This window comes from Solanum verrucosum, unplaced genomic scaffold (assembly GCF_900185275.1).
Source record: "Solanum verrucosum unplaced genomic scaffold, falcon-dt-bn FXZP01000049.1, whole genome shotgun sequence".
Lineage (NCBI taxonomy): Eukaryota > Viridiplantae > Streptophyta > Magnoliopsida > Solanales > Solanaceae > Solanum > Solanum verrucosum.
This window is the reverse complement of record NW_026020221.1, coordinates 5858789-5883192: the sequence shown is the minus strand read 5'-3', so window position 1 is coordinate 5883192 and position 24404 is coordinate 5858789. Positions and strand designations below refer to the sequence as shown.

Genomic DNA, 24404 nt, shown 5'->3' with positions numbered 1-24404 from the left:
ATCTAAGATGAATTTAAATAAGATTAATTAAGGTGCTTCTTAAACTTAACGAAATGAAATAATTAATTTAATTATAAATCAAATGATGTAAAAATATAAACTATTATATAACTAAAATAATTAACCAAATATTTGATCAAAAATAAAATATTTTTGAGATGATTTTCGAATATTTATAAAATATGCTAATATATATATATATATATATATATATACATGTTATTTAAAATTTCCAAAAAGTGAAAAAATTACACATAACTAACTTGAAAATTATTTGAATTTTATAAAGTCAATTACTTCAAATAGTTTGGAATTTTAAGAAGCTCGATGATTAATTTATTATGGAGGTCCAAAATTGGGTGTCAACTGTAACTATAGTGCCTACTGCTGAAATGTTAGACAGAGAAAAATTCATGATTATTGAAGCATGAAAACAGGCAGACTTCCTATGTAAGAGCTACATTTTGAGTGCTTTAGAGGATGACTTATATAATGTCTATAGTGCAATGACAACTTCAAAAGAATTGTGGATGCACTTGAGAAGAAATATAAGACAGTAGATGCATGCTTGAAAAAATTTGTGATCGCAAAGTTTTTAGACTATAAAATGTCAAATAGTAAAACTGTAGGATCACAAGTGCAGGAACTTCAACTTATTTTTTATGATTTGATTGTTGAAGATATGGTAGTAAATGAAGCGTTTCAAGTGGCTGCAATGATCGAGAAGTTACCTCCTTCGTGGATCGACTTCAAGAATTATTTAAAGCACAAACGTAAGAAAATGAAACTTGAAGTTCTTGTGATTCGGCTCAAGATTGAGAAAGATAACAAAACCGTCGAAAAGAAGTCTCGTAAGAGTTCGACAGTAATTGGAGTTAATATTGTTGAAGAGCTCCTACCAAAGACAATAAGAGAAAGAAGTCCAACGGACAGAAGTCAGAACAGGCCAAGAAAAAGTTCAAAGGCAACTGTTACAATTGTGGTAAGGCTGGTCATAAGTCTTCTCACTGTCATGCTACAAGAAAGGACAAAGACAAAGACAAAGGCAAAGGCAAAAGCCAAGAAAACATCGTGGAAGAGATGGAAGATGCAGTTGACCTTTGTACAATGATCTCGGAGTGCAACTTAGTTGGAAATCCTAAGGAGTGGTTTCTCGACTCAGGTGCCACTCGACATATTTGCTATGCGAAAGAAACCTTTGCAACATACACTTCTGTTGAGGTTGATGAAGATTTGTTCATGGGAAACACAGCAACAACAAGGATTGCAAGAACTGGAAAAGTAATGTTGAAGATGACATCCGGCAAGGTGTTGATCTGAACAACGTTCTGCACATTCCTACTATTATGAAGAATTTCGTTTTTGTTGCATTGCTCGTTAAAAACGGGTTTAAGTGTGTCCTAGTTAGTGACAAACTGTAATAAGTAAGAATGAGATGTTCTTAGGAAAAGGCTACCTCACTGAGGGCCTTTTCAAACTGAATGTAATAGTTGTTGACAGTATTAATAAGAATTCTGCTTCTGTTTACTTATTGGAGTCAAATGATTTATGGCATGCCCGTTTGGGACATGTAAATTACAAAGCCTTGTGAAAATTGGTTACTTTAGAAGTATTGCCTGATTTTAAATGCGATAAATCGAAATGCGAAATTTGTGTGGAAAGTAAGTTTGTTAAACATCCTTATAAGTTTGTTGAAAGAAATTCAAAACCTTTAGACTTAATTCACATAGATATATGCGATATGAAGTCGACACCATCTCGTGGTAGGAAAAAGTATTTTATAACTTTTATTGACGACTACACTCGATTTTGTTACGTATATTTGCTTAATAGTAAGGATGAAACAATTGATGCATTTAAGCAATATTAAAATGAAGTGAAAAATCAATTGAATCTAAAGATAAAAATGATTCGAAGTGATAGGGGTGGAGAATACGAATCTCATTTTGCTGAGATATGTTTGGAATATGGTATTATCCATCAAACTACTGCACCCTATACACCGCAGTCAAATGGTTTGGTTGAACGGAAGAACAAAACATTAAAGGAAATGATGAATGCTCTGATAATCAGTTCTGGTTCACCAAGAAATCTATGGGGAGAAGCCATCCTTACGGATAACAAGATACTCAATAGGGTACTCCGTAGCAAAACACAATCGATTCCATATGAGTTATGGAAAGGAATGAAATCCAACTTGAAATATTTTAAAGTGTGGGGTTGTCTTGCCAAGGTAGAAGTTCCTTTACCCAAGATGGTGAAAATTGGACCCAAAACAGTGGATTGTGTATTTATTGTATATGCTGTGAACAGTAAGGCCTGCCGGTTTTTGGTTCACATGCATTTGTCCCTCATCAGTGGTGGAAAGAAAAATAGGAGAGTTTAAATATAGAAACACTCCTATTAATTGTTAAAAGGGTTGGAAAGAGGGACCCCACTTGCGCCGCGTCGTCGTCGCTCGCTCGGCTCGGCTTCGGCTTTGGCTTTGGCTTTGTAAAATGATCGATCGAGAGATTATTTTTGGACAAAGTTTGTTTTAATTATTTTAGTTAATTATTTATTTAATTAATTAAATTAAATTAAATGGCCAAAATTTTAATTAGTTAATTAACCGAAGTGTTTCAATTAATTAGTTAATTGACCCGACCCGACTCGGATCCACGCGCGAGCCATTTTATTTAAATCTTTCCTGTTTTATTTGAATTTCCCGTTGTTGGAAGTGACTGTTCTGAAAGGTTGCAACTTTCAGAAACAGCCATGACCATTTGAAAGGTTGCAAACTTTCATGAATGGTCATGTGGATTTTGAAAGGATTGCAACCTTTCGGAACCAGTTCCTCTTGCCTATAAATACATTGATTCCTCAGACTTATTCCTTACGAATTTTCTGATTTCTTCTTCTTCTTCTGCATAAAATTTCTTCGTGTACTTTACTGTTGTTCAGTGGTTCGCTGACACCAGAGTTTTGGGTATCAATACACTGGTAATTGAGATCATTCTATCCTGGGAGGACATATTCCAAATCAAACCTCGGATACTAGAGGGAAATAATTTCCTTAAGGGGACACTGTGCATTCAGTGGGCTTGATCTTTTTTTGATTCTGTTTTTTTCAGATTGTGGTACGTTTTTACAGATTTTAGTTCTGTCAATTAATTTATGTTCATCTATTCTTACTGATTTATTAAACTTTGGTTACTTCGTGTTTCTGCAAAGTTTATTGAAATCAGTAATTCTAGTTTTTTAAACACAAATTGCTAACATAGGATGTAAGCTAGATAACTATCAAAAACTATATATTTTTTGGTTTTGATAGATACCCAACATGTACAAGGCCTTAAAACTAATGAGAAAAGACATACTTCTTTTCTCTATTTTATCTATTTTATTTTATTTTATTTTATTTTTCTTTCTCTTATTTATATACAACAAATTAAAGGCATATACCACACGCACTAGCTGGAGAATTTTCAGTACTTTAGAGATGCATTTATGTCCTCAAGTTGTTTTTGGATCTTAGACTGCTTCCTTAAAGACAATCTTTTCCACTCTACCAAAAGTATTAGAAATTTCATAACCTGCCAAAGTAAAAAAGGGGCGGTTAATGCACAAAATATTTTGTGTTAGTAGGATTTGGTGAAGGATCGCATCCCACGGTTATTATATATTATATATATTGAAAAAATTGTTATTAAAGTTTTACAGTATAATTAAAACATAAAAAATGGAAAAAAGTGAGGAAAGAACTAAACAATGAAATTTGGTTTTTAAGAGAATAATGTTCTATACAAGAAGTTATTTTGACCATTTTCTACTTTTTTATTTCTATATCCATGTTGGAAATGGTTTTCTTCTTTCTTTTTCTTTTATTTGGAGAAACGGTTAGAAGACATAATTAAGAAAAGAAAATATGTCCTTTTTAACCGTTTAACTTTTAGAAGAGCTGGTCAGAATAGGTAGAAAAGTCCTAGGCTTAAGTTTCAGTGTCTTTCATTAATATCAAAAAGATCTTCTACGTATGTACATGTTTGTCCCATGAAAAATAATCATGCTCGCATATGATCAGGAGGCATACTTAAGACATAATTAAGAAAAAAAAAAGTTCTCTTTCAAACAGGTTAAACTTTTATATATGAGATAATACTCCAATTAAAACCAAACATCTAGAGTCTTATCCAATTTAATAATTGGAAAATGATATGCAAGAAGCTTAGATAATATATTAGGTATCAAAACTAGTTTCTTAAGAGTTGAGCATTAATATTATTAATGATCACTTCATCCAATATCCATAAGTTAGCAAAAATGATGACCTTTTATCAAAAACAAATTGAGTATAAGCATTAAGCCCCCTTTATTAATTTGTACAAGATGTAGGGTGTGTTTGGTACGAAGGAAAATATTTTCCTGGAATACAAGTAGATATTTTATTTATTTTTTCATGTTTGGTTGGTTAGTAGAAAATATTTTTGGGAAAAGATTTTTTAGTGTTTGATTTATGGATGAAATATCTTTTATTTTTACTAGAGAGTAGAAAATAATTTTTGAATTGAAATTGAAAATATTTTTTAAAAATAAACTTAAATTTTTTTGGGGAGAGGGTGGGGCTGACGGGGGGGAGGGGGGTAGGGGGTGAAATGGGTAAAAAAATAAAACTTTGAAATTAAAAATATTTTTTAAAAAAAACTTATATTTTTTTGGAGGGGATGGGGGTAGGGGTGGGGTGGAGTGAAAAAATAAAAATTTGAAATTGGAAATATTTTTTAAAAATAAACTTTAATTTTTTTGGGGTGGTAGTGGGGGCTGGCCGGGGGTGGTTAGGATAGAGGTGGGGTGGGGTGAAAATAAAAATTTGAATTGGAAATATTTTTCAAAAAAAAACTTTAAATTTTTTTTTGGTGGGTGGAGGGGGAGGGGTAGGGGCTGGCGAGAGGGTGTGGTAGGGGTGGAGGTGAGGGTGAGGGTGAGGTAAAAAAATAAAAAAAATTGAAGTTGAAAATATTTTTTTAAAATAAGCTTTAAATTTATTTTTCCTATAATTTGAAGTTGGAGGAAAGTTTTGGAAAATGTTTTCCTTAATTTTGAAGGGAAGTCATTTTTCTTAAACTTGAGGAAAATGAGTTGATTTAGAAATTATTTTACCCAATCAAATATAAAAAAATTGAAAAATATTTTCCTTCGTACCAAACACACCCCTAATGTACTTTGCTTAAATGTTTAAAGATTCTCACCTCAGAAGGTTCTTGTAAAGAATAAGATGCATGTGTGTCTTTTGGAGTTTTTGAGACGAGAATGCCTAAACCTTGCCTTCTTTCTCTAAGTACCTATTATACATGCAACATATAATTTGTTTAATAATTAATAAATAGTTTAACTTCTCAAAGTAATAATTATCAAAATCTATCTAAAATTATATAATAAATATAATTTAAATTATATTTACTAATAGTGAAACATATATTTATACAATCATGTTATTACAAATAAATCTATAGATAAACACTAATTGAAAATTTGATAAAAATAGTAAACGAACCTGTTATCACAAATTAAAATTTACTGATAATATAAATAAACCATTACATTGTTAGTGTGTACACTATTAAATTTCTTATTTTTTCACTGAAATTTCTCGATGAAAAATATTCCGTAGATATTTTCACAGATATTTTGATTGAATCGATGAAAAAAGTAGTGTTTTCGTATGAAAAAATCAGAAAGCTTCCTGATATTTCAGTGAGAATCTATTTCCCCACCATGCCTTTCCCCAATAAATTGATTCGATGTAAAAATCATATTTTATATATATAAAAAAATCACTGGATTCACGATGGAAAAGGAGCTTATATTAATTTCTAGTAGAGGTATAACCTACATCCTTATAATTATTCATTTTAGTAACTTAAAAAATTAAAGGAAAATTAATAAAACCTTCTAGGAAAAAATTCTAATATACTAAATTTTTATAATTAAATAAAGGGTAAAGAAGAATATATTAAACCTTGAAAGCATCTTCATCTGTTCGATCATCACCAATATAAATAGGAAAGACATCATTACATTTAGCATATCCTGTTGAAATAACATTAATAATTAATTTAATTTCTTCTCAATATTTTATTTTAGTTATGATAAAATAAAATAAAAAAATTATGAATATTTTTAAAAGTAGAATATTCTTACCAAGTGATTGAAGCAAAAATTGAAGAGCTTTTCCTTTGTCCCATTTAATAATAGGACGGATCTCTAATACTTTTCTTCCTTGGCATAATTTAAGCTTTGGATATTCTTTTAGCACTAAACTCACTTGTTGTGATAATTCACCCCATTTCTGTTACCAAAAATAATAATAAATAATTCATTATTAAATTAAATTAAATATTTTCTTTAACTTTTTTAAAGTTGCAACTCTTTTTAAAAGAAAAAACCTAAACATTATTTGTGCTTTATATAATCTTATATGCTTTCTCTAAACTATAAAAAGATGATGCTTATTTTTGTTTAATTCTACTTTTGAATGGTCCATGGATATGGATTATTATATATTACTCCCTCCGTCCACAATTGTTTGACAGGTATACTAAAAATAGATGTCCAAGATTAATTGTCAATTTAACCAATCAAGAAATAATTAGTGTGGACTTTTGATATTCTTGGTATTGTAGGGTTATATTAGTCAAATTACACTTTGTATTAAATTTTCCTTGAGGGATGTGTATGACCTTACCCTGACAAACAATTGTGGACGGAGGGAGTAATATACATAGAGAATGTAATTTTTTTTTAAAAGTAAATTTCACAAATAGTCGTCTATCTTTTAGCTTTTGTAATTAAAAAAATAGTAATTATATTAAAGTTCTAATTTCTACGTGTGAGATATATATAGTCATGAAGTTTCACTCGTAATCCAAGATATTGGCTTTCTTTTACGAACAACGTTGAAAAGTGTTAGTAAACTATTTTTATGGGTTTTTTTTTAAGATGAACTTTTGAATTTTAACTTGCAATTGTAAGTTAGTTATTATTTTTACTAGATTATTCGTTACTTATATTTATCAAGAGATTTACTTGTGTCAGTTGTATGAGACATATAAAAAATTTCGAAAAAATAATATTTGAAACTTGTTTATACCTTTTCATCGACGCAACGGAAATGCACAGACACACAAAACTTATTATTCTCCACTTTAACACCTTCAATAGACTTTGTTTTGTCCAATAATTCTTTGTAAACCTGAAAAAAAAAAATTACTGTAAATAAACTTTGTAATTTTTTGTTTGACCATGATTTTTTTAAATTTTTTCGAAAGTTGAACTCTTAATTTTTAAATATTATTTTTCACTTAAAATTAAATTACTATTTTTTTTAAATTTTACAATGAAATATGATCAAACGCTAAATTTTTGATGGAGCTAGACTGACCTCAACAATCATTGGAAGAAATTTACTTGCTGGTTGGAAAAGAACAGCTTGAGTTCCCTGAATGTCAAACATGAAAAAGAAAATATATATTAAGTAGAGTTTAATTTTTATACATTAATATTTTGATAATATAAAAAATAATTTATACTATCAGCATATATACCTAAAAATAACAATAAGTAATAGTGTAGAGAATTATAAACCCAAAAAAATAAGATAGGTAACATGCTATCGCTGATTAAGAACACACCAATAGTCAGATGATACAAATTTAAAATTTAAAATTTGAAATTTATAAATTTTTACAACGATTTAAATTTAATGTTATAATATAGGCAAATTTATTGTCAAATATTTATGTATGCAAGCATGATAAAATTTATTAGGCTTATGTGAATGGTAACAATCCTCTCACTATTTCTCCATTGAAATTTCCGACTGAAAAATGTTTTATTGTTATTTTTATAGATATTTTGATTGAATCGGTGAGAAGAAAAATTAAGTAATTAAGATTACTCACTTTCTTACTATATTTAGAACCTTTTGATGGTCCTTTTATATCCATCCCATGGCTTCCAGCATAGTACAACTCTGCTAATTGTACAAAATTGTATACCTATAATTATTCAAAACTCAAAAATATATAAATAAATAAATAAAATAAAAAAACAACCATATAAACCTTAAAAAAATAAAAAAATGTATACCTTGTCTCTGCATCTCCCACTAACTATAGCAGTAGGGAAATTTCTAGCAAGTTTTCTCACTGTTCCTCTCATCTGAGAATGGAATAAACGCCTATTAGAAAATATGAAATTAGCTATAGAATTTATCGATAATCTCTAGTAAATTCATCATTAAATCGCTCCTGTTTATTGGATTTTCACATAAGCCGTCGCTAATCTATAGCTTAACGGTATTAGCTTGGAAATTTTATTATTTAACTACGAAATTTTATCTATCGCAAATTCCTTATATTTCTGATAGTAGTAATAAAAGTAGTTGAAGAGAATGAAGATTTTAAGTCGCATGTCATGTGCACATTATGTTGAAAATATAATTGAATAAATAAAAATTTGATCAGTAATGATTTAAAGTTTTAAATAAAATGGTCACATTCACACCAGGGGCGTATTTAGAAGGGTGCTGTGGTTCACGTGAACCCATGCTCCCCTCTCTAGATCATATATAATAGTGTTATATTTTTAAAAAATATTTAAATATAAATGTGTGAACCCACGTTTAAAGTATCATATAATAATACAATAATGATTGAGTGCACCTCTCTAAGTAAGGATAAAAATTTAAGTCTTATATCTATCTTGTCCTTTTGAGTAACACCTCCCCAAGTGGTTATCAATTATACTTTTGATGTTTCAACTAATTTTTCTTTTGTTTTTTTTCCTTTAATCTTCAAAATTTTCAAGTGCCTTACATTGGAAGTTCCTAAAAAACTTTGCACTATATGATTTTTATATAATTAAATCAAATGTGTATATTAAAATTTAAAACTAGTAGTATTATATATTTTGGACCTATAATTTTTAAAATTTAATGGTTCATATTAAGAACCTAAAAGTCAAACTTATCAAATTTATATTTAAGATACATTTTTTCGTATTCCTACACCCATCTTGTCGAATTCCTGAATACGCCTCTGATTCACACACTTTAAAATGATCGATATCATAACAGAAAAAAGGCATAAATTCGAGTCTTATCGCTATCCATTATCAAATAAAGGAATTTAATATGCTTAGGTTATGGTAAAAAAGAAAAAGACTCGCATATGAAAAATCGTGTTGAAATACATAATTAAGTAAATTAAGATATATTCTCTCTAACTATTTAAACTTGCAGATAAGATATCACACACTTTCTCATATACTGAAAATAATATTTACACAATCAAGTCAGTTAAAACACAAGGAGCACTCCTAATTTTCGATGGATATCGTCCCATTGGGAATTGACTCGTTATTAAGGAATTTTCAACGGAAAAAAAATTATCAAAAATATTTTCGATAAATCAATTTTCGAAAAATATTAAACATACTTACATCATCAGACATGAAAGCTTGATCAGGGTCATCAACAATGGGAGAAAGGGTACCATCATAGTCTAAAAACATTACAATTTTCTTCCCTTTAGAAACACTTATTATATCTTCAAACATGTCAACTGCTGATGGATGATGCGCCTGTTTCATTTTTAACAAAAAATAATTTAATTTCTTTTTTTAATCTTGATGATCTCAAAATATCCATATCTATTACATCATTGGGCAATAAAACAACATAATGTAAAAAAATAATAATATAAAAATACATGTAGTAGTCATAATTTTCTTTGAGGATTTAAAATGCCATAATTAGTTTTTTATTTATCAGAGTGACAAATACAAAATTTTGAGTTTACAAGTTTTAAATTTTAGAAATGATGACTTACTGAATTATGGGTGAATTATTTATATATTTTCTGTGAATAACTGAATAATTCTGCCAAACTCGAGCTAAATTAAATTCTAGATTCGTCTCTAATTTACACGCTATTAATGTGTTTTGAACATATAACTCCCTCCGTCCTAAATTATCTGCCAACCTTTTCTTTTACATTCCCTTAGAAATATTAATTAGAAGAGACATTCTTTTTAACTCATAACATCACCTCATAATTGTGATACTAAGGGTAAAATAGGACAAATTATTTTGAACTTATAAAACGATGAATAATTTAAAAAATATTTTCAAAAATCACGATAACAATAGATAATATGATTCCTCACCATCCAAGAAGTCTTGTCTTCATAGAGATTTGTGGACATGTGATGAGTAGGAGAAGAAGCTCTCATTGAATCAACCCAAGATTTCATTATTCTTGGATCACCATTTATTTCAACAAGTGTTTTTCTTGAAATATTATTGATGTAACTTTCCCGTGGCGGCGGCAGTGGTGGAGGTGGCTTCTCCACCATAAACATGGTGGGGTTGACACAGGATTTAGCATTAGACAAATTCTGTTTAGTCATTATTGTAACTACCTAGACATTCAATAACGAAAAAAAAATAATTAAAAAGAATCAATTCTTCTAGAAAAAAATATAAAATAAATCACAAAAATCAATTACGTAGAACAAAGAAAAGATTCATTTTTTTACCTAAATTTGTTGAACCAAAGATGAGTGGAACTACAGAGCAATTGTGATTCTTGATCAAGAATAGCAAAGAGGTGAGAGAAAGAGAGTGTGTGAGAGAGATTTGGGGTGGTTTTTAGTTATTTTATAATTGTTACTGGACATTGAGGGGTCGATTAAAATTATGCAAATATTAGTAATATATATATTAATAATATAGATATTAGTTATATGGATTTTATCGAAAAAAATTGAATTAGCTCCCCCAATCGTATCTCTCGAGGTAAAAGAAAAGATTGAACATGATAGGGATTCATAATTTAAAAATAAATAATACAATTTATAATTTAAAATAAATTATTAAAAATTATATTGCTATAAATTTGAGGGAATATTTTGGAGTGGGCTCTTGGCCACAGCCCACATCGGAAAATATTGAATCTTTGTCTGACGTGGTGTCATGCCACATCAGTAATTACTTAATTTATTTTACTGGACATCAGTAATTAAACATGTAATTTTTATTTTATTTTTAGTAGTATAAACTTTGAGTTTTTTTAATTTTTTATAATTGTGGTGTCTGGGGTCAACTTTCGCGCACCTCTGAGTTTATTTCACTAAAAAAGAAACAGTCATTTCCAAAATAGTTGGAAATTCTATTATAATGATAGCGGTGAGAATTGATTTTCGTACACCTTAAAAATCATATACATTTTTACATAGTATTTAGTACTAACAAAGAGATTCAACCAATTTGAATTCATACGGAAAAATTACATATTAAAAGATAAAAGCATACGTTCACTAATAAAAACGACTCCATACTGAAAACATTCGTATAACAGACAAATTAAAAATTCCAACATAAAAGTTAATCAATCTAACGATTATTTTATAAAATAGTCTTATAAAATTCTCAAATTAAAAGTTCCATAATTCCCCACAGACACCACCAACAAAGTATGAGATTCTTGTAATAACAATATCCAGTCATCATGTCTGGAATTTTTCACATATTGCTTTGCAACTATCTTTATGTTTTATTGAAAAGAATAACCAACTTTTTTTTTAAATTCCTCAATATATATCTCTCTTTGAATTTCTTTTTTTCTTTTTTTATAAATAACATTCGTGATAAAATTATTAGTTTTATTGTTTCTTAAAGGCAAAAAGTATTTTCTTCGTCCTAATTTTTGTAACACTTTTCGAATTTGGAAAGTTAGACATATGTATTTTTAATCATGATTATGTATTTTAAATATTTAAATTATAAATGATTGTGACTTATAGTATCTTGCAAGCCGTTTTCATATATATAAATTTTATTTCAAAAATTTTAAAAATTTTATATCCGAATTAGTAATTAAAATTAAAAAATTAACTTTCGAAATTTAAACGACATTATATAATTTGGGACATAGTGAGTAATAAAAAGCAAATTAAATCTTAACTAAGTATATATTAATAAAAGATTTATTTTTTAAAAAAAAAAAAAATACAATTACCTAACTTACATTGCAAAATTATAGTTCATATATACTTATAAAAGTTCTTTCCAATGTTTGCATATTTAAGTTAAAACTTATATTATAATAATATAATAATAGGTAGTTTTTAAAATTATTCACATTATATTGTTTACTTCTTAACATATAAGTAAATAGCTACTTATATTGCGTCACATTTTGCTCTCATGGCTCTCGTAATTTTTTATTCGTTTATGAATCATTTATTTAATGGAAAGGAATATATGCCAAAATTATATTAAATATATGATGAAGGAAAATTAAAAAGAAGTAGTAAAAAAAGAAGAAAAGCTACTTGAAATTGTGATTGTCAAGCTTCCTTTCCCCAAAAATAATTGGGTTGGAATATTCAACAGAATTATACTTTCTTTGTCCTAAATTATTGATCAATATTTTAAAATTTAATTTTTATATGATACGAGAAGAATGACAATTAATGATATTTTTTATATAGTTTTTGAATATTTTAATTTTAATTTTTAAAATATTTAGTTAAGTAAATTTCAATTAGCTTCAAAACTTAGTTAAATTGAGAGTAAATTTCTTAAAAATTATGATGGAAAATTATGTAACAGTCACTTAATTTAGTTTTGTATCGACAAATCATTCAATATATGACTTTTTTCTTATAAATCACTTAGCCAAATTTGTCATAAAAAATAAAGGGCAAATTGCAGAAATCACATACTTTTAAGGCAAAATTACAATTTATCCCTTAAAAGTTTATAATTACAGAAATCCCTCATTTTCGCGCATCAGATTAGTGTATCAAAGCTTATATTATTGTATCTCGCGCATCAGATTAATGTATCAGCGCTTATAGTATTGTATCTCGCGCATCAGATTAATGTATCAACACTTATATTATTGTATCTCGCGCATGTATCAGCACTTATATAGCTCTGATACATTAATCTGATGCGCGAGATACAATAATATAAGCGCTGATGCATTAATTTGATGTGCGAGATACAATAATATAAGCGCTAATACATTAATCTGATGCGCGAGATACAATAATATAAGCGCTGATACATTAATCTAATGCGCGAGATACAATAATATAAGCGCTAATACATTAATCTGATGCGCGAAAATGAGGGATTTTGGAAATTTGTAAAATTTATAGGAGATGATGGTAATAAGTAAATTAAAAGGTGGGATTTCTGTAATTTTTCCTGAATTAATTTTTGAATGTCAAGTTGCGCGCATTTTGTACGCCTAACACATGTCCTCTTTTGTGATTTGCATTCTATTCTATTCTTTAAAAAATATTTTATACTTTGCATCCAAACATCTTTATTTTCGTACAAATTAAAATAATGAAACTACTCTTTTTTTTATTCTTTCGTAAATGATATGCAGATACCTCCGACATATTTTTGAGACATTGATGCCCCTATCATCCAAAAACTAGAGCATATATGACATTCACTCTAACGGAAGACTAAATAGGGACACGTGGTGCTATCTTATCCGTCGTTCCGATATTTAATAAATATCGGATCGGTGAATAATATTATGACATGTGTATGTCTGTTAGTATAAAGGGTATATATGCAAAATAGAAATACTATAATTTTAAAAATAGAGAAAGGACAAATATATCTCCCGAACTTTCGTAAATGGTATCTAAATACCCTTCGTTATACTTTTAGAACTCTGATGCCCCTACCGTCTAATTTTTGGAGCGTGTATACCCTTTGGACTAACGGAGGGACACGTGTCATGATCTTAACAACCTATCCAAAATTTATTTAATTGCTATCGAACCCAACCTCCCTTGCTCTAGCGAAATAACTGAGGTAGCGACCCTTCATCCACTACTCACCCATCTCTCCCTCACTGGTGCTCCAATAGCTCTGGCGAATCGAACCAGCGACCTTCGAATGGATTTATAATCGCAAAACTCAAAAAACTTTTTTAGATGACTGAAACTTTGAAAAATGAAAATTATAGGACTGAAAGCCAAAAAAATAGATTTGTGAAAATTGAAAATCAACAATACATTAAGCAGCCTTAGGAAAAACATCACATACTGAAATGACCTTCTGGAACACTTCCTGCATTTTCAAGACAAGAACATCGTGTGCGTCAATTGAATAGAAACTGAACAAGAATCAAGAATTGCAGTTGTTGACATGCCAATATCAGAAAAAAAATAATGAAAGTCTTATTACTGATATTTGTACCAAAGTGAAGGTTTCTAGTTTGATTAGCGATTCAAGAATTACTTGAGCTTTCCTGCATGAATTTCCATTTCCAGGGAATTTATTGCTAACATGGTTAGAAAACTTTGAAGTTTACTTTAGGATAATTAGTTTTCCGTCTCTTGATAACTTGGTTATAATTTCGGAGCGGGTCTTAAATTATTTGGGTGGGTTTTTAATTCTCCGGATCAATTTTTTAATTGGAAATAAAAATTAAATAAATTTTGGATAGGTTGTCAAGATCGTGACACGTGTCCCTCCGTTAGTTCAAAGGGTATACACGCTCCAAAATTAGATGGTAGGGACATCAGAGTTCTAAAAGTATAACGGAGGGTATTTAGATACCATTTACGAAAGTTTGGTGATATATTTGTCTTTTTAATAAAAAATAGCTCGATAAAAAAATGTTGGCATATTTCAATATCTTTTTGCAATTTTTCTTGATAAGTTGAACGTTCTACGTATCTTTAGTTTAAAATCAAGTTATTTATTTTAGATTTTTTAAGTTTCGGGTTAAATTAAAACCATAATAATTACCCTTTAACTAGGATTTATTTTGAAAGTTATTTTTTAACCAAGAAGACTGAGACAAGGACACGTACTCAATTTTGTTATCTTAAAAGTAGTAGCTTTAAGCAATTAATAACAAAGGATTTTGTATGAAATTATTTACAACAATAATATAATTATTGCTATATTATATTTAGTAATAATATTAATATAATAAAAATAGTTATAACCAATACTTTATATAAATATCGTTAAAGAAAAAATTATTACTACTAAATATCTTCTTCTTCTTTTTTTACTGTAGTGTGATTAGCTAAAACAAAAAAGGGTAAAATTAAGAATAAACCAACTTTATGTTAACTAGCTTCTTCTTTTTTCTGTTTAAGTTGATCTTTACTTTTAAGTCCAAAAAGTGAAGTTTAATGTGATATTAGAAAGCTAATAAATCTTTGATTTCATTCTTAAACTTTATGTAATCAAATTCTTAATTAGTATTAGAATAACAAACATAACTTGTAGTACAATAATGGAATATTATTAGATATTTCCCCAAACAAGATGTTAGCCAATGAAGTATAAACTTCTGTCTCTCATAGTTGTTTCGTGATGTTTATATGCAAGCCTCAATGTCACGATCGAAGTTCATGACATGTATATTATTTTTTGTTTTAGTTAGACCTTAGGATTTTTCGTATGGACTACTTTTATCATCAAATTTAAAAGCACACATCTTCTAAAACTTGCATTATTCGTTATGGAGTATGTTTTTCACTTTCCTTTTCCATATAAATATGAGTTTATGCACCCTTCTTTGAAAGTTTATCAGCCTAGAAGTCTTCGGAGGAAAATTATATTATTTATACATGGTTAAAATAATTTTTTAAGTATATATAGTAGATGTTGAACCCTCTTCGGCAATTTCATGTGCCTATTTCTTTAGATTTTTGAACCCCGTTATTGAAAATTCTGGCTCCTCCATGACTTTACGCTCATTAGATCCCACTTTGAACTCTCTTTTGAGGAGATTTAGGTAGTTTGGTAGGTAGAACTATAGCTAGTTGGCTATACAAAAGATTAAATAAAAAAAGTTGAAGTCTAAAGTGAATCAATTGGAAAATTAAATGCTTCTTCAAGTGCCCTAGATCCTTTAAAGAAAAAGAGTGGTAGATATTTGACTTTAATGACAAGGAATTTTCAAGCATTCAATGAATGAGTATTAATTCTTATGCTACCTATGTGTTTGTGTTTATGTATGTAAGCATTTATTCCAATCTTTTTACCTTGAGAAAAGACATAAATTCACTCCTAAATTTATTTTGAAAAGTCAATTACAGGCTTATATTACTATAGCGATCTATTACAGACCTTTATTATTCTTAAATGAAAATTTTTAACCCCTATAACTGACGTGGCAAAAAAAGAAAAAAAGAAAAGCGTGTTAACTAAAATTAAAGTAAAAAAAATAATCAAAATTTTCTTTCTACCCATACCCCACACTCCCCCTACTCTTCTTCTTCTGCACCATAGCATCCCTGCCTTATTCTTCTTCTTCTTTATTTTTTTTCCCATTATTTTCCAAATCTGATTTCCATCCACCTCATCCCATCTCCACCTGAATCCCCTATCCCCCACTCCCCATCTCTAATTATATTCTATTTTAATGATTATTTGATTTCACCATTTTCATAATATCCGATTTAACTCTTCGATTTTGTTGGTGGTTGATAAAATTGATGATTGATTTTAAAAAATATAATGACAGATATGTAGGTAATATTAAATTTTGTGGTGGATCTTTATAATTTTTGTGGGAAAAAAAGTGATAGCGTGATTTTGATGGCGAGTTTATTAGTAGATGGTGAAATATGTGGTGGGACAGGAGCTTGCAAAGCTTAAAAAGTAGGCTGCAACTTAAGTAGTGACAATTTTGAAAGTTGTAATTTCACCTTTGCGGATAGAAAACTTTGTTTGTTTTGTTTTTATTTTCTTTTCCATTTTTGCTTTGTTTTAGATTTGTTGGGAAGCTATTTTTTTTAATCTATGATGGTGAACGGTTTGTTTCAAAGAATTCTTGCTGAGTTTTTATTCTCTTTTTTCTTGCACTAGAAAAAAGAGAAGATTTTTATGGTGAAATATATAGATTTGATACTAATATGATGGCAATGTTAGTTGTTTCAGGGTGGCGTTCATGGAATAAGAAACAATTGAATGACATGACATATGATGTGGTAGTCAGATGACATTAATGTGGTGCAAGTGAGATACACTTTTCATTGTGAGAGTGGTACTATACATCGCATGTAGTAAATAAATTTACTTTTTAGTAATATAGATGTGTAATAGGTCGTTGTGATAGTTTAAGCGTGTAACTGACTTTTCAATATAAGTTCACGAGTGAATTTATATCTTTTTCAATCCATTCCTATTTTTATACAAGCGTATTTAACTTGATACAAAGCTTAAGAAAATATTAAATATATCAAATTATTTTAGTGACTCATATTTTGGAGCAACAAAGTAATTAGAGGTCTTGAGAATGAAAAATATTATGTTGAAGCGTTGCCCCCGAAAAATGTATCCTATGTGTAATATACGATTTTAATTTTAGTCAGATCATAATATGAGTATCAAACATTAAGTGGAGAAAAAAGTGAGTAAAAATGTCTTGTATTTCTCTAAAAAATTATTCGAATAATGAAATTTTGTATCAGATCGATGATTTGAGAATAATATAACATGTCACACATTTAACCTATGGACCCTTTAGAAATGTTGTATATGTAGCCGTCTAAAGAGGGTTGATTCCAATTATGGCCACCAATTGTCAATGAATTGGCTGTCTAATCTCATTTATTCTATAAATTATTTTAGTTAATGAAATAATATATTTATTGCTTACTTTATAAAAAAAATATTTATTTGAATTTTTTTTAAATGGTAGCCACAATAACTGGATAACAGCTCAAGAAAGAGTTGAATTTTCTTCTATTTTCATCTACTATTAATTTGGGCCTTTACCAGATAATGTATCGGAGAATAGGAGAGAGTAAGGATTTTTGTAATTTTTTTAAATGATAGGAAATTTTAGAAAATATAGTAAAATAAGTTGTGTATTTAAGTAATTTTCCCAAACTTTATTAGTTGCCTGTCCAAAAGCCATTCAAAATATTGATTTAGAGAAATCTCATTCTTTTGCTACAAGAAATTAAATAATTAATGCAATGAAGGAAAGCATATGCACAATCTCTCGAAATTCAAAAAATATAAAGAAGTAAGCACAACACTTAATATCCATTATATATATATATATATAAGTTTAACCTTATATACAATGAAAGGAGTTTCATCAGATGAACCTCCTTGTGCCCCTAACTCCGCGACCCTATTGTCAAATGATCAATTCTTTGACGAAGAAAAATACTATGCTTCAAAAGCAATTAACATTATCTAGTAAATCTAGAAATCAAGTGAGATACATTTTACACTTTTTTATGTATGTCGACAAGAGCCCAACCTCTGGTTCGATTGATAGATATGCCAAAAACATATTTCTAGCCAACAAGACATAACACCTAAATTAGAAATCCGTTATACACTCATTAGGCATAATCTTGGATTTCTTTGTCAAATCTTCCACATCAAAATCACAAGTAATTGTCAAATCTTTCTTCAAATTTTTAATCCAACTTTTAATTTCCATTGGCACATGAATCATCAATGACATTATTACTATTTTCTTGTTCTCATCTTCAATTGTCTTCAACAAATCACTAGGCAATTTCCCATTTGAACCAACATCAAGATTAAGATGAATATTATTTGTACCCAAACCTCTTTGTGAATTTGATGGATATTTCCCTTGTCCTATATCATGTTTCTTGTAAACAAAATTTGTCTTTCCATCACCAAATGAAACATCCATTCTTTCATTTACATTATTAACTTTCAAATCAAACTCGAATTTTGGATGTTGATTTTTTTGTCCTTGATCGCGATTATTAGGGTCCGTGACATTCTTGAAATGGACATTAACAACGGAAAATTTAGGACATTTAGGTATATACAACATGTGAATAATCGCGATGGTAATACCTATAACGATACCGAATATTAATATCCCCAATAAGGTCCAACAACACCGTCGTCCAATTTTTCTCTTGCTTTGTACATTATCCTTAGGGGTACGATTTTCCACGATTTTTGCATTTTCGGGTGGTGGCACACGATAAACTTGATCTTTAGGGATTTGAACAACGAAAGTATCTGATGTTCGATCAGAAGGGGAAGCTAAACGGAGGGATGTTGCCGAAGAAAGTTTGTTAATGCTTTTTTTTCCGTTCCCGGTGAGTGGGGTCCGCCCTTCCATGTCAAAGAGAGGAGGGGTGGACGTAACAGAAATCGAAGAACAAGAAGAAATGTGACAATATAAGAATATTTATGGTTACATGCATGGAAATTTGGAGTTGGTCATAGAGATAGAAGGGACCTTCTGAGATAATTTGGTGTTTTTATAAAGAAACATTTTTAAAATAAATTGTTGTTGTTATTATTATAGAAGAAGGAAAGAGAAAAGGTTAATGGTGCATCATATTTTTCTTGTCCTATTTTCTTGCACTTTATTGAGTCAGCAATGACTCACGATAAGATTTTGACATTAGTAATACCACTATGATAATATTTATAAGCATTAAGCGGTAATTTGGTTAATGTCATTATTGAAAATTAGGATATATATAGTTGCCAATATAAGTGATTTTGGCATTTCAAAACTGTTTTCCGATGATGAGAGTGCTTCATACCACAAACTTTAGCGACATTGGGTTATATTGCACCAGGTATATATTACGTGCACTCGTAAATAATTGCTTTTGAATGCTTCTCATTCCTTTTTTTCCACTAGTAAATGTTGAATTTGAAAATTGACTTATGTAGAGTATAGATTGGAGGGATTGGTGTCAACAAAATGCGATGTTTATAGTTATGGTATCATGTTGATGGAAATGACCTTTTACCCCCTACACTATTTAATAGTATATTTTAAAAGTATATATGTGCCCACGTGGACATTATAAATATTGCATCATTATAAATAGTAATGTGTCCACGTGGACTCATATATACATTTACAATACACTATTAAATAATGCATGGGTGTAAAAGGTCCTCCATAAAGTTTGGTATCGTAACAACAATTTCGACCAAAGTTAGAGTATTTTTCAGACCATTTTCCCTTAATAAAATATACTTGTCCAAATGGTGCATTCTATATATCAAGCTACTAGATTACACAATTAACAAGTCTGTTGTAATTGAAATTAATAAGCAATATACATTTCAAAACACTATATATCATATCTTTGAACAAAAAATTCAATTTTTTTTTTTGCCAATTCAGAATTTGAAGTGTCTGTTGAAATAGTTATGTCTAATATCTTGTTGGATTCCATGTACATATATCTGATATTTTGTTGGAACATTCAACTAACCGAAAGAAGTCTTTCCTCATCGTTCTCGAGTAAGGCTTGTCGTTCTTCAGATGAAGCATTGCCTGTTTCTTCAGTCTGTTGCAACCTGGCACGATCCCTGTCTCGTGGATACGTGCAATAGAGGAAGGAGTAGAAGAAGCAGCAAATCGCAATTGGAATGCCTATTGCAGTGTACAATGCCTTGGCAAGTGAGGCAGCATTCTGTCTATCTGTTTTAATTTCCTCTGAGCCTGTTGATCCCTCTGGAATTGGTTTAAAACCAAAAATGTGTTGAGCCAAAATGCCAACCAGTGGAGGAGCAAATGATGATATAATTGACTCGAAAGAACGATCCAGAGCATAAATGCTTGTTCTAGCTCTCTCTGGAACAATCTCTGCAAATATTGGACTGCATATGTATCAAAGACGAGTACTTTTAGTAAGATTCCACAACAGATAGTAATGACGTAAAACTAGAAAGATCAACTAAGATGTCGAAGATAAAAGCATAAACGCAGAGTCATGTTTGCTGTTAGCCATATAAGTAGAATGCAGCTACAAGTGCTATCTAATGCATTGTGGTTAAACAATTCGCTTGGTTCCAAGCAAACATTCATGTAATAATATTTGATAAATATGATAATGGTCCAAGATTGCACTGAACAACTAGGTGAATTTGATGTCCATAATTTTGACACAAACCTAAAACACTGAACCTTTCACTGCACATGGAAATGAGATGCAATGAGTAATTCTTGAGCAGATAAAGATAGAGCCAATGGCGATATTTGAAAGAACAGAAAAACAAGTTGGAAGAGGAGATAAGTAGCAAGGAGGGAGAATTCTAATTGGTGTCGTGTCGTCTATCAACTAGTTCAGAATTTAGAGTCACAACTTCACAAGGATTTATGCAGGGCAACTCCCGATTTAATTCAGCTCTAGAGCACGTCAAGAGATTACATGACTACTTGAAGTCGGTTCATAGTTCGTTTAGATACTAGTGTTAGTAATACACTATAATTTAGTTACTAGTTTCATGTTATGTGTCATTCCCATATTTTTCAACTAAAGTATTCTAACAGATGATACAGTGGGCACAAGGAGACATACTTGTTAGTTGCTGGAGCATTCCATGATACGCATAATCCCATGATAAACATGACTAAACCATGCATCAGAGTTGTTGAAGGATCATAAGGCAATAGCAGAAGCAGAATTGCAGCTAAAGGAACTGCGGAACCAGAGCTTATCTGAGCTAGAATAATTCTACCAGAATTAGGCAAATCCTTGGCTAGGACATCCCCCATTGTACCTCCGAATAGCGCACCAAGTGATTGAGCTACATTAAACAAAGTCCACAGGAGGGCTGTTGATTTGTGAGAGAAGCCAATAAGCTCCAACCACATAGGGGCGAATGACAATGCTGACCACGGGAATGACCCCGAAATCCCTTGGGCAATAAGTAATTGAAAGGAGGGTACTTTCATAACTTCTTTTGCTTCTTTAAGCAGTTGTCTCACTTCTTCTTGAAATGGTGGCGGTGGAGGTTGATCTTTTGCATTGCCATCACTGTCAACAAAACGGGGATCGTTGGCTAAGAAACGAACCAAAATTCCAACAGCAACACTTATCATACCAACCAAATGGAAGGAGATTCTCCAGCCTGGTATCCCCATGAATGATGTTTCGGCTAACAACACAGATATAAGCCCTCCAAGGGTGGAACCAAAATTTGTTGTTAGTTGTAGCCATCCAAAAGCTGTACCGCGGTTACTGTCATTAGTCGAGTCAGCAACTAGAGATTGGATTGCTGGAGTGACTATTGCAAGTCCTATTCCGTTCAAACCTCTAGAAATTGCTACCTGTCAAACAACAGGAGATTGCAAGAGTGTAACCATACAACTCAAATTCAAGAAAGATAACACTTCTATCTGCAATGAATTAAATTCGCTTGTTCCTCTGCTATGTCAATGTGCATCATATATCATATAAAGCGAAAAGCAACAAGAAGCTTTTAGTTCAATCGAATCAAACTTCTACTTCCCAACCACACCAATTCGCAAAAGAAAAAAAAACTAATTTTTCGAATCTCTTCTTGAATTCAACAGTCTTGTTGTCATTAGCCCCTACTAATAAACAAGACACAAAATTGAGAGCACGACTACGAACCAAAGTTCCTATCATCCAATTAATATGATGTTATCAAATCATTCCAAGCATAGAATCCCTCACATTTACCCCCTCCCCACAAACTTCCCAACAACACCAACCCAGTGCAGTCCCACAAAATGGGATCCTAATATACGCAAACCTTACCCCTACCTCAGACATAGACATGTTGTTTCCTATACAACGAAAACCAGTCCAACCCAATCCAAAAAAAAAGCAAGTACCAGACGAATCTTAGTAGCTCAGTTCACCTCATTGGTGAACGTTCAATTACCCACCCTGTAATCCCCTGCCCCCAATTTTTCAAAAAAACAAGAAAACCCCAAAACAACATCAAATTCATGAATTATCAACACGATATAAAGAAGGATTGAAGCAGAGACCTCAGTAAAATTAGCGGAGAGGGCAACAAGGAAAGTAGCAGCAGACCAAAGAAAAGCACCAAGAGCAATGACATGAGCTCTGTTATGACGAGCAGAAAGATAGGCAGCTAATGGATAACAAAGACATTGAACTAATGATCTAAACAGTGTAAGAGAACCAAGACCAGTTGGATCAGTATGCAAATCTTCGCCAACTTCTTTATAAACACCAGGTAACAAAGTTTCATCCGCTTTCTCCATTATACCAGCAATATTCACCAATACAAGAGTCAACGTATTTGATCGCAGATTCTTCAGCTCCACCATTTTTTCCGGTGATCGGAGTTTCGAAGGAAAAAACTGAAATTGTTTCTGGCCGGTGGTGGTTGTTGACTTATTTTATTTACCAACCATGAAGGCCTTAAGTTTTTTTTAAAAATCTTTGAAAAGAGGCTCCACGTGGAGATATTATAGATAGGTATGGCCCAAGGGCGGAGCTAGCAATGGTCCAAAAATTATTTTATATTTCGAATTCTGTGAAATTTATTACTCTAACATGTATAAAAAATGTTTTTTTTTTCTCGAGTCAAGCGTATTATTAAGAGTCTCTCTAATTTTTAATATATATAAAATTGAAATATGTGCATATCCTATTTTTCTCAAAATTTTACTTATAAAAATATGTATTGTTATTGGTATTGGATATGTAGGACCCATATAGTTGACATAGTGGATAAGATTAGTTTGTGAAGTTATGATTAGATTATATTTAACTTTTTAATTATTTAAAATGTATATTTTTTTTTAATACATTTGGTTGTCCATTTGTAAAGTTAATCATTTCACCATTAGATTTTTTTTATGTATAATATTAGATATATATTATTACTTTATATATATGCATATACTGGTAAAGGAAGTTTGAGCGTTGTCCGGGCCCAACACGGATAAAGTTAATTATTGTTATATATTATGTATTGTTAAAAAATTAGTAAGATTGTTATAATATATTTTGCTCATAAGTGAGCTAATATAGAAATTTATTTGTCATTTGTCTTTTTAATTTCAATTTCAATTTCAAATAGCAAATAAATGTGTTATGTAGCAATGAGATTGACGATCAAAATGAAACATATCTTTCTAAATTTAAGTAAAAATAAATAAAATAGAAGTAACATTAGGGTTATCAATAGGATGGTTCAGTTAGTTATTTTTAAAAATTATATCATTTCAATTTTTCAACTATTTTATAATGTATAACCAAAATTAAAATTTTAAAACCATCCCAACCCTAATTTATGTGACACAAGCAATACAAAAATTAGCCTTTTTTTGTTGTCTTGTAGATATTTTAAGTTATTAATTATTGTAATTTACACTGCTTTTTATTTAATTTTTTTAATAACATATGTTACTTTCTATGTAGAGTTAAACCAATTTTTTTCATGTCTTTTAAATATTTTAAGTTGATAATTATTGTGATTTTTAGTAATTTTTAGGTCATTTTCAAATAATATATGTTACTTTTTTAGTCCCATTTTATGAGGCCTAATAGAATTTTGAGAGTCAACCAAATTTTTATTAGCAAATAAAGATTGACATTCACAA

The 24404-nt window shown here is 30.1% G+C and overlaps 4 protein-coding genes across 4 annotated transcripts in view; all 4 read right to left on the bottom strand.

The window, feature by feature from the left end:
• The window catches only part of LOC125831270 (glutathione hydrolase 1-like), a 160130-nt gene extending 153477 nt beyond the window's left edge, over nucleotides 1-6653 (bottom strand). The window contains exon 1 of the mRNA XM_049510466.1: nucleotides 6644-6653. The gene's annotated coding sequence lies outside the window, so the exon portion shown is untranslated. The remainder of the gene's footprint in view (nucleotides 1-6643) is intronic.
• On the bottom strand, nucleotides 5193-10449 carry LOC125831419 (probable trehalose-phosphate phosphatase H). Its single transcript, XM_049510624.1, has 9 exons — nucleotides 10207-10449; nucleotides 9481-9621; nucleotides 8128-8199; nucleotides 7941-8036; nucleotides 7421-7477; nucleotides 7130-7231; nucleotides 6181-6328; nucleotides 5999-6069; nucleotides 5193-5321 (listed from the first exon to the last, which is right to left on the bottom strand). Exons 1-9 carry the CDS (start codon nucleotides 10447-10449, stop codon nucleotides 5193-5195), a joined length of 1059 nt encoding a protein of 352 aa, XP_049366581.1.
• Nucleotides 10450-18377: 7928 nt separating this feature from the next.
• Nucleotides 18378-19277, bottom strand: LOC125831291 (NDR1/HIN1-like protein 13). Its single transcript, XM_049510488.1, has one exon. The coding sequence runs from the start codon at nucleotides 19164-19166 to the stop codon at nucleotides 18378-18380; it is 789 nt and encodes a 262-aa protein (XP_049366445.1). The 5' UTR covers nucleotides 19167-19277.
• A 765-nt stretch (nucleotides 19278-20042) lies between these two features.
• LOC125831274 (uncharacterized) lies at nucleotides 20043-23240 on the bottom strand. Its single transcript, XM_049510468.1, has 3 exons — nucleotides 22818-23240; nucleotides 21376-22127; nucleotides 20043-20674 (listed from the first exon to the last, which is right to left on the bottom strand). Exons 1-3 carry the CDS (start codon nucleotides 23121-23123, stop codon nucleotides 20278-20280), a joined length of 1455 nt encoding a protein of 484 aa, XP_049366425.1. The 5' UTR covers nucleotides 23124-23240; the 3' UTR covers nucleotides 20043-20277.
• Between the last annotated feature and the right edge of the window lie 1164 nt (nucleotides 23241-24404).

Excerpts from the sequence above, each read along its gene's own strand:
- LOC125831419 (XM_049510624.1), bottom strand. The coding sequence starts at position 10,449 with ATGACTAAACAGAATTTGTCTAATGCTAAATCCTGTGTCAACCCCACC. Across the intron at positions 7,478-7,940 it reads GTTCTAAATATAGTAAGAAA|GGAACTCAAGCTGTTCTTTT; the intron begins GTGAGTAATCTT and ends TTTGACATTCAG. Across the intron at positions 5,322-5,998 it reads CAGATGAAGATGCTTTCAAG|GTACTTAGAGAAAGAAGGCA; the intron begins GTTTAATATATT and ends CATGTATAATAG.
- LOC125831291 (XM_049510488.1), bottom strand. The coding sequence starts at position 19,166 with ATGGAAGGGCGGACCCCACTCACCGGGAACGGAAAAAAAAGCATTAAC.
- LOC125831274 (XM_049510468.1), bottom strand. The coding sequence starts at position 23,123 with ATGGTGGAGCTGAAGAATCTGCGATCAAATACGTTGACTCTTGTATTG. Across the intron at positions 22,128-22,817 it reads TCTCCGCTAATTTTACTGAG|GTAGCAATTTCTAGAGGTTT; the intron begins GTCTCTGCTTCA and ends GTTGTTTGACAG. Across the intron at positions 20,675-21,375 it reads AATGCTCCAGCAACTAACAA|TCCAATATTTGCAGAGATTG; the intron begins GTATGTCTCCTT and ends ATACATATGCAG.